The following is a 16,682-nucleotide window of genomic DNA, read 5'->3' as shown; positions in this document are numbered from 1 at the left end:
GGCATGCATCTTTCAGTGTGTGGTTCTTTTGCTTTGGGAGTTCTTAATTTGTGTTAGTCGTCTTGAAACTTGTATATGTGTATTTTTAACTTTTATAAGATAAAAAGATGCAACTTAAAGCCCGTTAAGGTTATATGTTAATGTTTAACTTCAGTGGATTTTTGGACTAGGTCATTCATCTAGATGCGATGGAGAAAGTCGCATTGCAGAGCGTGACAGCACTATTCTAATTGAGGTGACTGTTCATTTTAACCCAGTAAAATTTTTGGGCTCGCTATTCTGTTTCTACATACAGGAAATGAGATATGTGTCTTCTGTTACAATAATTGTATTCAATGATTTTAAAATGAAAAATAATCTCTAAGTTTTTTTCTATGGTAGAGATAGCTTGAGAAAAAGAAGGGAGAAAACGTGAAGGATAAAGGTTAATATATTCTAAGGGCAGGTGTAAAGGTGATGATTGTTCTGTAAACTATCATCAAGTCGTGGGACATTGATGTGATACCAATAATGTAATTTTATCATAGTTTCGTCTAGTTGCTTTAGGATTTTGACTTTCTAGATATGCAGTGTCTCTAATATGTAGTTTGCAGAGATGCATGGTCTAACAGGTAAAGAAAAATCTCTCTAGGTTTGTAAGTTTTGTCAGAAAGACTGGAGCCATTTTGATTAGTGAGATTTTTAAATTAAGTTACTTGAGGAATTTATTGAAGTTTTGGAAGTTCATTAACAAATCTTACTTGTCCTTTTCTTTTCTAAAGCTTGCAGCAGTGTCTGACGTTTTCGTGGAAAACTACATCCCTGGGAAACTGGCTGAAATGGGTCTAGGTTATGAAGACATTAAGAAGATTGCTCCTCACATAGTGTACTGCTCAATAACAGGTAATTTCAATTGCTTGTGTTCATTATTTCCTTTATTTCAGGAAAAGTTTTAAAAGTCATGTGGTAATATACAAGTATATTATTTTGATGTCAGTAAGATCAATTGAAAGACTGAGAGTTTGTTCAGTTCAAAAACAGGTATAGAAAAATTGGGAGGTAGCAACCATGACGACAGCTTGTAAGTTGTTCAACAGTGGCATTACCATGCCAGCCTGGAATGTTCCTGTTGACTTCAAAGGAGCCAGGGTTGGCAGAGCTGCTTGGATTTTCCTTTGCACTAGCTGAAAACTCAGATATTTTTAAAAGTTTCTTCCCCCTGCCTCCAGCAGTTCTAATGTATCCGTTTACATATTGCAGGTTTCCAGTCTGGTAACCTTAGTGTTTGTTACTGAAGCACCTCTCTCTTCACAGTTGCGTGGTTATATGTTCATGGAAGTTTTACACTACATTCTGTTGCCTGATAACTGAAATGGTAGAACAATTGTAGGTACCTTATAAATTCTGGGGAAAAATGAAAGGAAAGTAAACATATGAATATCAGGAAATGCATACATGTAAAAATAATTTTAAGTCTGAAAAATCACTTAAAAACCCCAACTGAAAACGCCCCAAAAATCTTGATCAAGCACTAAAATGGAAGGATGCCTGCATGTATTCTACTGTTAAAATAGAACTAAATGAAAACATGAAAGTTACAGGTATTTTTAGATTGGTTTAAAGTCTTAGTTACAAACTTGTTATGCCTCTGAATTTCTGAGGAATAAGTGGCTTTGGCTTTTTAGTTACTCTGTATTGATGTTGTTTGATAGGAACCAAATAGCTTTTCAGTCTATTGTGACGTATATATCATGTTTGTATGGTAAATGTCTGAAGAAGACAAGAGCAGAAAGGCAGTTCAGGGCTTGCTGAGAATCTCTTTGTTTAAACACATTTTTAGGTTGGTCAGTGGCTAGTTACCACAATGTTTTTCATATTTGCTTATGCATGTAATCTCACAACTGGAATTTGTCAAGTGGTTTTTGGATATTTATTTTTTGCTTAGCTGCTGTACCCATCATTAATGAAAAAGAATAAAAATTATATCCAAGATACAATTTATGTGAGGTAATGGCCTTTGATTTGGTAAATCTGTTTTTCCATTCGTACTGCATGTTAACTTTTGAGTGCTTTTGTAGTTTACTGATAATAAACAAAATCTGTACTTGAAGTCAGGGCCTAAGGAAAGATACTATTTAATTTCACAGATTCATGGAATTGTTTAGGTGGAAAGGACCTCTTGAGACCATCTAGTCTAACCCCCCAGCTCAAGCAGAGTCAGCTACTGCAGGTTTCCCAGGATTATGTCCAGCTGGGTTTTGAGTATTTCCACAGCTGCTCTGGACAACCTGTTCCAGTGTCTGATCATCCTCACAGTAAAAAAGCTTTTCCCATGTTCAGGAAAACTTGTCTGTTGCCTCTTGTCCTGTCAGTGGGTGTTACTGAGAAGGGTCTGGCTTCGGCTTCCTCTTGCTCATTCCCACCCACTGGCTATTTATATGCGTTGCTAAAATCCCCCTGCGCTTTCTCTTGGTTTGGCTGGAGTCTCACCTGTCCCGCCCTCTCACCACGTGTCAGGTGGTCTAGTCTCTTAATTGTCTGTGTGGTTCTGTGGTAAACATGCCTCTGATTTCGTATTTGTCTTGCACTGGGGAGCCCATGACTAGATACAGTACTCCAGGTGTGGCCTCACCAGTGTTGAGTAGAGGGGAAGGATCTCCTCCCTCAACCTGCTGGCAATACTCTTCCTAATGCATTGCAAAATATTGTTGGCTGCCTTTGCTACAAGGGTGCATACTTCTGTATGTTCTGTTTAAAGTGCTCCTTAACTTCCTCCACTGAGGGTGAGCCTTGCTGCAGACTTCCCCTCAAATCTCGGGGGCCTAGGACTACCAAGGGCCGGCTTTCGTGGTAAAAACTGAGGCAAAGAAGGCATTCTTCATGTCTTTTTGTCACCAGTTTCCCTGCCCCATTCTGCAGTAGGTCCGTGTCTCCCCTAGCTGTCTTTCTGCTGCTGGCTTGCTTGCAGAATCCTTTCTCATTGCTCTTTGCCTCTTTCACCAAATTCAACTCCAGGTAAACTTTGGCTTTTGTAATTATATACTTGCACATTAAACAGTGACTGTACTCCTAAGTTACTTGCCTCTGCTTTCACCTCTTGCACGCTTTCATCTTACTGTGAAAACAAATTGGACAAAGGTCATATAATTTTGCTGTTGAAAGCTTGAATATCACAGTTTACAGTTATACATAATGAAAAACACAAACATCAAAAAATACATAACTAAAGATTCTTTTTTTATTTATTCATGGACTGTGATCATTCGAGGTTGAAGGTATTTGGGAAGTAAGAGTTAAGTGGTGTTTGTCAGATGCCTATAAAACAACTTGGGATCTTCAATTATAGGTGCTTAAGTCTTGGACATCCAACAGGTGACAAGGAACATCTATTTAAGGATGATGCACCTTCTAAGAATAAAGGCAAAATCTCTAATACTCTTAAAAAAAAAGAAAAAAAGACAGATCATAAACCAATTAAGTCAAGGCAGAAAATAGGAAAATCTCAATCTAAGCATATTAAAAGAAGCAACCAGACTAGGACCAAATGTGCATTTGTCACAGAGAAGGCATGATGGTGATACTTGGGAAGTAATTTCTGCGCCCCGCCCCCCCCCCCCCCCCCCCCATGGCAAAAAAAATGATTTAAGAAAGAATTGCTGCTTGATTTTTAAAAGCTCTGTGGCCTGATTCTAGATATTACAATTCAAAACAGTTTTGTGCTGTGGTTGACTCTACTACATTCAAATATACCTTTTGGTTTTTTTGCAAAGGAGGACAGGAAGAAACTAGAAGAGGTTTGATGTAGTAATGCTTAGCTTAAAAAAAACCCCCAATGAACAGTGAAGAGGAGATCTAGTAGTTACAGTTAAAATACTTACTGATAAAAATGGCTTAGATTAGGAGCTCAGATTAAAACATGGAAAGAGACCAAGAGAACTTTTTTGTTTGTTTGTTTTTCCATCAAAAATAATGCTAGACAAACAGCAAGGGAGGTTGGTAAAAGCATTAAAACATCTTTATGGTAGCCAAGTTCTGTATACCATGATTTATTATGGGGAAGGTTAGGGAGTTTGCGTACTTGAGCCATTTTCTGCAAGGGATCAAGTTGGAAAACTTTGTTAATCTGAACATCTAATATAAAAGACTTTTAGAACAAATTGGTAAATGAGTATTTATAAATCACCTGTAGCCCTACATCCAAGCAAGGTGAACTTTTGGTCTGATCCTGTGTTTTATTAAGGCATGTCATAACTTTGCCAGTGAAAACACACACATGTAACTGAATACATCAAGCTGTTCATGTAAACATAGCAATTAATTCAGTTTCATTTTCTAAAGCAAACAGTGAACCTCATAGGCAATCCTTTACTTTTGCAAGGCATGTCTCACCCATGTTGCTTGCTATTCATGGTGTTCAAGTGCTTTTCTTTTTCTTCTGGGTTCTTGGTTGTGGAGGCCTGTTGAAACTAGTGGGATTCAGTACAGAAATTTGCCTGAGAGCAGTGACTTGGATGTTTTATGCTGGGTGTTGCAATGTTTGACCCAAAACCCAGGTTTCTGTAAGCTGAGACATCTGAGTTGGATGGCTGGTTTTGTGAGAGATTGGTACAGAAAGCAGGTAACTGCATTCTGAAAGGGCGACCAAGAAGTGCTCGGTTCCCCTGAGTTGAGACAGGAGCTATGCTTGTGACAGTGTAAGAAAATAAGGACTGGTACTGAAGCAGAATGAACTGAGACACACTGAATCTAGTAGGTTCCTGAGAGCTCAGATGTAATATTTGGGATAGAAAGAAACTAAGAACACAATCTAAGGTTATTTGGTAATGCCTTAGTTATGTGTATATAAAATGCCTAGCTAGGGATACGGAAAATATGAGTTAAGGAAGATGCAGAGAGCAGTATTGTTTGTCAGATGTAAGAGATGTGCTGGCCTAGAACACTGAATTAAATGGACTGGTTGTCTTCCCAAATGTTGAAAACGGTTGAGACAAATCATCTTGGTTACAGTAACCCCTTTTACGTCTAAACAGTGGGATTTCATCCATCATTTGGCATTTCTTGTACAGGCTGTGCAAGAGATAATAGAAATATGTTCGTTTCCAAGCCCTCTCTAGTTTGCGGTCTTGTGAAATTTAATGGATTCACAATATAGTGTGAATTATGTTCTGAGGTCTTTGAACAGAGGATAGGAGTAGTTTATACTTTTTAACTCAGTTGAGTACGCTTTTTTTAAGGATGTATTTTATTTATCATGACTATTGTTAACAGACAAAATTGTGTTGGTGATTTTTAATGACTGTCATGAACTGTATTACATTTTAGATGTGAGAATATGTAGACAGACATTTTGGCATAACATTCAATAATAAGTAGGTAATCAAGAAATAAACATGTCCAGTATGTCAGAATTGGAATGTTTTTCCAAGTTTAATTTCTTATTTTCTTTGATTTTCGTGTTAGCATATATGCTGAAGACATAGCTGATTCATTTAATAAATTACAAAAAAGTACTGGACACTACTTCCCTTATCCAATTGGTTAACTCATTATTGAGACTGGATATCATCTGGAATGTTTTGGTTTCTTATTTTTGGAACCATATTCCTTTCAAGTTTAAACTTCATAGGTATGGAATGCAATCAATAAATAAGTTTTGAAGAAATCGGTTTCACCATATAGTAAAACATGTCTAGCAGCTGTGATCAAGATGTCTTTAAGTTTCTTGGTTGTTGTTGGTTTTTTTTTTTTTTTGTCGCAGTCACTTATTGAATGCAAGTGTACATAAATCAAAATGGATATTAAAACTTTTTAAATTTAGGGGTTATCCAAATATATGGTATTTCTGACTCTAGACTGTACTGCATCCTTTCCTTGTGCTGCTCCAGAGAGTGTGCTCAGGTAGTTGCCATTCTTATCATTGTTACCATGGTTGGTCCTTGCACTTTGGAGAGTGGTGCTTTCACTTTTTAAAGACTTTGTGACAAGGCTTATGTGAAAATAGGGGTCTTGCATTTGTCTTCAGACCTCAGTGTCACCGATAGCCTTTTTGTAAAGGCTCACCTTCTAGAACATTTTTATCCCAGTCACTGGCTGGTTCGGCACCTGCTAGCTGCATTTTGCGTTTGTGGTTACAATGATAGTAGCTGTTAGCCAGTTATGGATTAGGTTATTTGCTTGATCCCTGAAGCGGTTCAGATGCTGAATGAATGCTCTCCTTGTGAAACTGTTCCTGTGTGTCCTGGTACATTGGAATTTCTGTTTTATACTGCTTGACGTGGAACCAGGTGGGGCTGGGCTGTCTTCAGAGTGTTTTGCATTGCTCATGTGGTCATGAATGGCTCATATGTGCCATTTGTAATATAACACTTGTATGTATTCCATTAAACTTATTTCTCCTTCTGGATGGTAGGTAAAATATCATAGAGATGTAATCAGCTTACTTCTCATTCATTATTTCCTTTGGCCTCCTTGCTTTAAGTTGTAGTATCACCATGAAATCTAGTCTAATCCCAATTGTTTTTATTGTTCCTCCTAGTGTCCCTTTCTCCTCACTTCTTGTGGCCTACAGACTAGTATTTCTATTCTTCTCAGCCTCCCACCTACACGATGCCTTTGTGCCCTCTTCTTGGTCTTTTTGTCAAATATATTTCCCTTCCTTCTTGGTCTGCACCCTCCCCCCTGCCCTTTCCTAGCCATGACTGTCTAGCTCAGCCAGTTCAGACTCTTTCCCTCTCCACTTCAGTTCCTCACTGAACATGTTTCCCTTGCTTCCTTTGGCTTCAGGCTTACATTTTCCTACCAACATCTTTTTCCAGCCCATCGTGTTCTCCAGTCCTTTAGAATCTTCATTCTAACCTCCATTTTCTTCTGTTTCTCTTTTCCTACACTGCAGTGCTAGCAGGAATCGAGCAGAGGGGATACTCTGTGCTTGCTTTTTGAGTGCTATCCTCGCGCACAATAAGTGTGAGCAGTAAATACAAATAAAAACAGGACTAGAGCATGCTCAGATGGTCTGTGGAGACAGTGTACATGCATTTGTCAGAACAGAGTGCTGGGATGTATGGTATGATGGAACATGCATGCACTTCATGGACTGAATCTTTGGAGATTTTAGCCTTGAAGCACTAAAATATTTCCTTGGAGAGCGTATATGTCCCAGCCCCCTTGATACCTTAAGCTAGATTTGAGGATTTTTCTAGTGGAGAGAAGATACAGCAGCATTAATAAAAAAGCATAACCATGACAAAAAGGTCTCCCGTTCTTTAAAGTCTTCACTCTAAAGAGCAGAAATTCTTGGGGTTTTAAGCAAACAGCTGTAAGTTGTTTTTTCTAATGTAGCAAAACAAACCTGCTTCCCCCCCCCTCCCCCCTTCCCCAGTGTTGTGCTTAGGAACAGCAGAAACATTCTGTGAGAAATTCTGAAAACATTCAAAACTCTGATTGCTATATAGCTTAAAGATCAAGATTGGACTTAATTTGCATTAACAAAAAGCATTTAATGTACATGTATGGAGGTGACTGGTTCAGCTGAATGGGCATGTATTGCGGCAGAATATAAAATCTGAAATAAATGCTTCTTAGAAGTCAGAAGATATGCTACTTTATAACTTACCCAGATTTGAGCTATTTTTTTTTAAATACAGGAATAGTATTTCTCCCTTTCTAGATTTTGGACTGTTGCAAGTTGTTAGTGAGAGTAACATGGAATACAGTGTGATTTTTGTTAAAGTTCAGTCACGTGTAGGTGAAGAGTTTAGACACAGGTAAGCCAGATGCAGCCTCCTTAGTGGCATTTTGGAAACTCTGATTAGCAACTGAGTTGCTTATCCAAACAGCTCTGATGGAATATATCCAGCCCTGCAGTGGCTGTTAAAGGGTTGCAAGGATTTCCCAGATATTTCCCAATATTCCTGCTGTTTTGAGTGCTCTTGAGCTCCAAATTGCCTGTTCTAACTCACAAGTTGGCTTTACGGATGAGTGTAATATTATAACTAGTTTAGATGTATTTCTTCGGGTCTGTGGCTGAGATTAGTTTAAATTTTTGACAATTGGCTGGTTAAAGTAAAGCATATACAGGTCTCTAGGGAATGTCCATTCGTTGCTCTTGGTACGGTCCGGCTCGCAGTTTATTTCTGAACAGGAGGGGGCGCTGTTTAAAAGGACAACATTGTCTTAAAATCAAAGCACTTTATTGATTGCCCCCCCCCCCCCTTTTCTTAAAGCCTCTGAAGGCAATATGTTTTGAAATAATTTTGTAGTTGTCTTTGAATGACGAAAGCTGCTACTCGCAGATTCTCAGCCCCATTCCCTTCCTCTGCTAAGCTGTGTGAATTGTGCTTACTTCTCTCTTGCCTACAGGTTTTGCCAAAGATAATGCTCCTCAGGGCTTTTTTGTCTCTTCCTTTTCTAGGAAGTAATGCTTCATATCATACGCAGGTTGCTTTGTATGCTGCTTGTAGCATTACAAAATCTTGTTTCAAATTTTATTTTCTGTCATTTTAGTTCTTAAATGCTTAGTTTTCTGCCTTTGAAAGAAATTTTACTCCTATAAAGACTCTTTGGAGTGATTATGCATGAAAGAAATTGAATACATATGATAATCATAGAAAATCTTAGAAATATTCTTAGTTAAACCAAGAGGAGCTACGAAGATAACATTTTGGGGATTGGTATTTTTTTATTAACTTTCTGTTACTGTAATAAATAATATTTCTTGGACATTTTCAGCCGCCACCCCAAAGAACTTAGTCTTAACTCTGAATTTATAAATACTTTGACTGTACTAAACTGTTAATTTGTTAGCAAATGGTATTATTGTAAAAAGTAAAAAATTAGGTAGAAAGAAGGCAAAACTTTTATAAAAGTGTTGTGTGTCACCTGAGTTTCATATGGGTCTGAATCTGGAATTGTATATGTGGCTTTAATATACATAAAGTCCTTAAGGTCCATAAATTAAGTTATCTTCAAAAATAATAAGTAAATCTTGTGTCTTGTGTGATTCTGATGAATCTATGAGAATAAAAATAGTTCTAAGCTCCACTCATCTACATAAAAGTTAATAGTAACTCAAAAGAACCAGCATTTGGTACTTCCCAGTACATCATCTTTTTTACGGGTAATTTGTTGTGGCTTCTCATGAGAGCATTTAATGTTACAATTTTGATGTATATCTATCTTACTTTGCCCCCAGTATTTTCACAACAGGAAAGAAATGCCAACTGCAGTGTGATTTGCTGGGCAAAGGCTAGCTGAAGTGTTCTTCACATCCTCCAATTTGTTAACTAACTGTGGTAATATGTGGAATTGTCTTGGACACTAGGTACTGTTTGTAGACTCCTTTTTACCAAGTGATGCTGGCCTGTAAAATTGTGGGTAACTTGGAGTGTCTGTGTCTTTGTGCCCACTCCTTCCCCTGACAAATGGCATGTGATTTCTAGGTGGTTATAGTCTAGATATATTTAGCTGGTACAAACTGATAGCTCCAACTTAACAAAAAAAAAAAATGCTGTGCATTTCATAGTGATACCATTTGGCAAAATAATTTCTTGATGCTGTAAATTCTTTATTGATAGCATACAAGTAGAAAACTGAGTTGTATTCAAAACCTGGCTCAGTGGTTGCAGTTGTCACTATGTAATAGCAGCTATAGAAGTGTTCCTGATAATTAATCTGTTCAAAAGCTATTAAAATTTGTGACCCAAAAATACTAAAAAGAGAATTTTTATTTTTTGGTTTTGTAACTAAAAAAAAAAAAAAAAAAAAAGAGACCCTAAAACTAGGCAGAACAAACTGGAGGGGAACACAAAAATAATAAAAAAATAATAATAAAAAAGACAAAGCCCACATAACGAAATACGTAGGCTGGTTGAGCCAAATAACCAATGCAAGCAGGATGATGCGCAGAATTAAATGGAAATTAGAAGAATTAACTGAGAATTTAAAGCATTAAAACAGTCTTTTAAATATATTAGAAGCAGGAATAATTTGGAGAATGAGGTAATTAATGAAGCTGGAAGCTGCAAAAAAGAGGATTGATGTCTTGGTACTGGTCTTCAGTAAATGGTGTTCATAGAGAACATTTCAACAGATGTCTTGTTCTCTAATACTAGAAGACACTGCATGAGGACTGGTATGTTGGAGGAGGCATTGTCAGAACAAACTGGGTGTTGTGCTTCCAGTAGCTCTTAATGTGGCCTAAGAACAAGGAGGCAGGTCTGGTAAACTGCGAATGTTGTACCTCGCTTACATAAACACAACAATCACAGGCTTACAAGCCTTGAAATATGAACTTAAGTGCTGACAGTGATTGAATAAAGCATTTGGAGGGGAAAAAATTGTGAAGCTTCTACCTGAGTTTGAGTTGATAAAAATAGAGCCTTCCAGCATTAGGAAAGAAAATCAGGCCTTTCCAATCTGTTAGTTTTTGCGTTATGCAGTTGGAAGATGGATGGATTAAAGACTTGATCTGTCAGGTTTTTTTGATAACTGCCCACTCACAGACAACTTCAAGCTAAGAGAAATTAGTAATCGGGGTCTAGAGATAAAATAGTCTGAGAACAGTTTTTGACGAGTTGAGTAGCAGACTGAGGATTTGTGGAAACAAAAATCATTATTGGGACAATATAATTACCTATCTACAACAGCGTAATAAACCTTGTGCTATGTATTTTGACTATAGTAAAGTTTCTGACACTTTTGAGTAATGTTTTCATAGACAAACTAGGAAAATGTGATGTACAATAAATAAAAAAAGTAGTTCAGGAGTGGTCACAGTCTCCCTGACATCTTAGCTCTCATGGTACATAAATAATTATTATTGGTATTTCATGATTGACATGGAAGGCAGTACACTGTTGCTGGATATTTTTTTTCTCAAAATAGGTGATGGAATAGAATGTGGATGAGCCCCAAATCCTCACGTGATCATGAGCTACAGGGAATTTGTCATGGGTTTTAGAGTTGAGAGGCAGGAGGCATCTGGAGCTGATTTACAGGTAGAAGACATTTTCTTAAAGCCTTATACTCTTTAAAATTGCTTTTGGGGATGTGGCTAACTCAGAAGAGAGAGCTCACTTCAGTTTTTCATGCCTTGACTCTACTCCGTTTTTCTTCCCAAAGCCGGGTATTTAAAGCACCCCAACATCCCTGTGTCAGTACATGCACATGTGATGAAGTCGTGGTGTAGAAGCTGAACTTAATGGCCTGAGAGCTCCATGCAACTCTGAAGGCCCACAAAGCTGAAAGGGAGTAAATCTACAGCATGATTATAATTAAAAATAGCCTTGACCAAATTGTTTACAAAAGTGCAAGGATAGAATTGAAGGTTGGAGCAAGTCCATTATACTATGCTGAATCAGAAATAATCAAGTCCTTATAATATAGCATTGGAGGACATTGCTTTAAAGAGGGGTTCTCAGAAGGCTTGGTGGTAACAGTGGGGCCTGATCGAAGCTGAACACAAGTCAATGTCAGATTGTTAGATGAAAGACTAGTATCATACTGCATTATATGAAGACAAATATGGCATAAATGACTGTTTCTCTGCCCTGCTCCACACTGGTAAGGTCTCAGTTGGAAGGCTAGGTCTGCTACTGGGTACTGTATTTCAAAAATTTTTTGGACAACTGAAGAGAGTTGGGAGAACAATCTGAGCAATCTATAGGTGAACAGCATTGCATATTGAAAGGTAGCTTGGAAACTTCAGTTTTTTTCCTTAACAAAAAAAAAAAGCTGCTATGATCAGAAGAAACTGCTGTAGTCGTCTAGCCATCTCTTCCTAAAGCATTCTGTATGTTTTCACATAGTAGTTCTTAAATTAAGATCCTGATGGTATGTGAAAGCATAAAAAAATAATTCCTTGCTTAACCTGTAGAAATAGCTAAACTACTTCTTGGTATTCAAAGAATGAAAGTATTAAGAAAATAAAATCTTAAGAAAAATTCTGGGAGCTAAAATAAGTGTTCAGTCATGACAGTTGGAGAAGTAGGTTGTCTTTGGTTTTCAGAGAGTGAAGTAATTGGGAATGCAAGAGCAGCATACAAAATAATAAATGGTACAGATACAGTATTAGCCATTTTCTTAAGTGTAATAAAGGCATCTTGTGAAGCTGGAAGACTGGATTTTTAAAACTGGTAGTGCATCGCAGAGAAAATTTTGCCTTTTAATATTCTGCAGAGTTTGCTGCCTGATGTTCTTAAGAGAAGGAGTAGATAATTATATAGATCAGGAGAACAGGCACAATTATGAAGATATTCCCTCAGAGGTTTGGAACAAGCCAGCAGATAACTAGTGACTCTTTCAAACACTGAACTAAGTGGTGCCAGTTGTATGTACACCTCAGGACCAATATGTGAAAGAAACTCAATCAAATGTAATGGTGGTCTGATTTTGAGGAGGGTAGGTTACTATGGCCTTGCAGTTTTTAGGTACAGAGAGATATTAATTGAATACTTCAGTGCTTTTCTGCCTTGTGCTAATGTGCTGCTTTGTAATTCGCAGTGGCAACTACATGTTTGTACAGATTGGGAACTAGTTTCTTCTGCGGTAAAGAACTAGCTTTATGGCATGCAGCTTCTCATGTGTAATTACTCTGATATCTCAGGTGGCCATCAATGTATAATCAAATGTCCTGATGCTTTTAAGACTATTAATTCTAACTATTCTGCAAGAATTGGGAACAGCATTAATTTATAAAGCACAAGGGTTAAATACTGTAGAGCAATTGTCTCGTAAGGAAGTTAAACAAAAAGCTATGATTGGAAATTTGCTTGATGTAAATCAAAGCCAAGGAACTAGTTCTCCCTATGCTGCCAGGGAGTAGGACAATTTTTCAAACTATCATTCCTTACTTCTTGTGTTCATCATACGAAAAAAGTAGCTAAAGACTCTGATGCAATCTCTATTTGCATTATATTGTGTTTGCAAGCAGAATTTCTACAATTTAAATGTCAAATTTTCACTTTGGCTGAGCCACTAAACCAGAAAACTTTAATATAAAAAGGCAAAGAATTTGCTTATGTGAAGAAACTAATTGGCAGAAATGCAGATGCCCAAATATTACTTCAGTGATGTAAAAAAAGTACTTTTTTTTCATTATAATTTAGAAAAAAAGTCAATTGTTTCTCTGAAGAAACAATTCTTGTTTCTAAGAAAGCAATCAATCACCATGGTGGTGCGTTGTTTTATCGGTGGTGGTCTTATGTGGTAAATAGGTCTGGTGGTAAATTCCCTGAGAGAACAACTTAGATGTGTTTATGTAGCTTCTTTCCTTTACAAAAGTGAGTTTATGAGGCCAGTCAGAATACATTTACATCACTCGATAGTGTTGCGTAGGCAAAAAAAGGGAGCTGTCTCTGAACTAGCTTGGTAAATTGGCCTTCGGGTATTATATTTGCATTGCTTTTGTGGCTTATTGGTTGTGTCATTTATCATGGTGTAGCAGTGTGTGCTGTCAATGTACTCTTATGACATCTTTAGGACCAAAAGATGTAAACACAAAACTTCAGGAAGGAGACTCTGAAAAGAGAGCCATTGATTTAAAGGGAGGTGGTGCTATAGCTGAGGTTTCTGAGAATTGCCCTTATTTGTTTAGGGACAATCACATTTTAAGGACTTGATTTGTTTTGGCAGTAATGTTAAGATATTATTGTGCCTCTGCTTCACTCTTATCTTGTAGACAGTCACCTGTAAAGTCCCCCAAACTCCTTTTGCTTGGCATAAAACTCATTCCAGAACAGAGTCTGTTGCTTTAGGATTGGCACTTTGTAGCCAGTAATTCTTTCCAGAGTGAAATACTTTGTATATGAAATATAAACTGCAATCCTAACCTCATGAAATTTAATTGTTGTAAATGTTATTTATGTATAAAAGGAATCAAATGCTGTTATAACCTTCCAGCAGTTGACTGCTTTATTCAGAAATGAATTATGAGGACCGGTGGAAGCTTTTAATTTGTTTCTCTGCCTGTGGTGCCAATTACTATTGTGCTGAAGCACAGCTATGCAAGCAGAGGGTTCTTTTTGATACTGTACAAGGAATTTGATCCTCATTTTTGCTGCTTATGAAGGTCTCCTAAATCTTTCCTGCTGTTTTGTATCATAGGTGATCCATTTGCAAACAGGTGTTTACCTCTCTTGCTTTCTTGGACACAAATGAAAAACATTTATATGAGTGTGTTAGACCCAGTGCTCTCCCCTGCCACTGCCTTACTGCCCTCCCCCCCCCCCCCGGTTTAGTGGTGTATTTGGTGTTTTTTCTTAATATAAAGTTAGGTTATTTTGTGCTAATTTTTACTTTTACTGAAAAAAAAGTAATCCTAATCATTCTGAGGAAGACTGGAAAAAAATGACTCCACTGTTAATCAGACATGCAAACAGATGACAAATAATGGGATTACTTTGAGTTACTTCTACTTTATTGTTCATGTCTTTTAATACTCCTTTTTAAGGGTCGTATCTTTTAGAAGCCTGATTAATAGGATTTGAATTTTTGGAATTGCTTGTTAAAATATTGTGATGTTGTTCAAAATCTTCACAGATTTTTTTGTTGTTTGTTTGTTCTTGTTTATGTTCTAATTAAGTTGAAAGTGTCTGCTTAGTCTAAGCACCTGAAACTTGCAAAGGTTTTCTGTGTATCTTACCCCTAGTCAGTTGATTCGGGAAGTGTCATGTAACTTTACCTATCAATGACAAACTTAAACCCGTATCTGCTTACTCAGGAAGGCTGTCAGCTGCAAACTGTTGGAAGCTGGGAGAATGTTCAAGAAAAATATTAGATAGACTTATCCTGTTCGTGTTGGCATCAGTTTTTCTCAATTGCTGGAGACAGCGTAAGTAGCTAGATGTGCCTTAAGTCTGATCTAGTGCACTTGTTTTCATATTCCTGTGCTACTCTATGCTTTTCACCTAAACTTTTACACCCATTAGTGCAGCTTAGACAGCACGAGCACAGATTTGCTGTGCTTTTGGTCCGTTCAGGGTGTAATCGATAGAACTGCTGCCCAAATACCAATTGCAGGACTAAAGCCCGTTAAATAGACCTTTACAACCCATTTGGAGGATGTGAGTTGCCAAAAGGTCACCAAATAGAGTATGAACCAGCAATATATGACAGAGATGTGTCACAGAGCAGTTCAGCTTGGTAGCTTGTAACTGGAGGAGAATCAAGATGAACTTGACTCTTGGAGTCCTTAAGTTTTTCTAGTGGTGATGGTGACAATGCTTTCTAATGTGTTTTACACCAAAAAAGTGTGTATTCAGTTCAGGAGTGATTGAAATATAAGCATCACAAAGGTGTATTTTTAGGGTGTTTCAGAATAAAACCAAACTTTAAAAATATCTCCTTATACAGGACTAATGTAGTTATGTTCTGTCAACACACAGAACCAAAGGATAACTTTCCTACTTAAAACACATTCATGTTGCTGGTAGGTTTATATAATTTTTCTCTGCTGCTTGCAAAACTAGCATACTGGGATGCCAAACAAGTCTATTCAGAAGAGGAGTCTTCTGTAAAATTCGGTTGACAAACCTTTTGGAACTGAGCATGAGGCTGTTTGCTATACCACAGGCTTCTGTCAGCACAGCTGTGTCGATCAGGGGTGTGAAGAGGTGTGAATGCTGACAGATTTAGCTGTTTTGGCAGAAGCCATTAGCAAATATGTTATAGTATTGACAAACCTTTTCTTGTGATGGTAAAATTGGTCTGCTCAGAGATGTGTCTCCATAGTTTTACATTCTCGTATGAGGTATGATTTGGTCCGGAAAGTTGTATTTGCCCTATGCTTGTGCTTTGCCAGTACCTCTAGAATACGAAAGGCCCCTGGCATTGATATAGACAAAACTTCCAAAATGTATTGGTAATCCAAACTAATATGAAAAGGGTGGAAGCTGAAAGGAGGCATGTTAAAACAAAGGTTGCTGAAAAACAGATGGGAGCTGACAGGACCCCTTCTCTGTCAGTAGGATTGATATCCTTGTATGATTCAGATCTGCTGTGCACCTCCAGTAAGGTGGGCTTTTTAGCTGAGTGACACTAAACTTTGAATTTCTGCTGCTTCTGTCATCAGCACACTAGCAGCAGCTAGAGTGTGTTTTTTTTTCTTTTTTTTTTTTTTTCCCCTCCTTCTGTGATTGAGCTAGCCTTTTGCCCTGGCATTAAGCATCCTAGCAGGAAGGCTTTGCTATTTTGTTCCACTATTATTTCTTCATTCACACGTAGCTTGAATGTCTAAAATACTGTGAGTTTAGGAATAAGAAACAGTTGAAAATGAGTGCTGTTCTTAAACACTGTGTTCCTATTCATTGTTCAAAATGAAGCATATATGAAGCTTAATGAACAAGTCATAATTCTTCCTTGCTTTAAAACTAAGTATTGACTTTCAACTGTGCATGGAAGTAATATTTTTCTTATGACTTCACGCTCATTGCTTGTTCTTTCATCTGAGTACCAGTATTTTGTATAAAATCTGAAACTTCAGGATTTTGGACTCTGTCCTAATGAAGAATACCATAGCAGACAGAGAGCCTGTGAGTCATAAGATTTGACACTGGGTTAGTTTACAGTGAATGAAACCAGATTAGGCACTGAAATCCTGGATATGAACAGCATAGCAACACAGTACAATTGTGGAGACACTTACTGATGGCTTAATGTTTATTTTTCAGTAGCTATTATACTTGGACTAGTGCCTAGCTAAGTTAACA

General features: G+C 37.5%; 1 protein-coding gene across 2 annotated transcripts in view; it reads left to right on the top strand.

The window, feature by feature from the left end:
* Positions 1-16,682, top strand: part of SUGCT (succinyl-CoA:glutarate-CoA transferase) — a 340,874-nt gene that overhangs the window by 13,577 nt on the left and 310,615 nt on the right. For both annotated transcript variants that reach the window (XM_080382153.1, XM_080382152.1), the window contains exon 6: positions 762-882. In XM_080382153.1, coding sequence (XP_080238279.1) covers positions 762-882 — 121 coding nt within the window. The remainder of the gene's footprint in view (positions 1-761; positions 883-16,682) is intronic.

This window comes from Falco punctatus, assembly GCF_963210335.1.
Source record: "Falco punctatus genome assembly, chromosome: 4".
NCBI lineage: Eukaryota > Metazoa > Chordata > Aves > Falconiformes > Falconidae > Falco > Falco punctatus.
The sequence above is the reverse complement of the archived record's forward strand: the minus strand, read 5'-3'. Positions and strand labels throughout refer to the sequence as shown.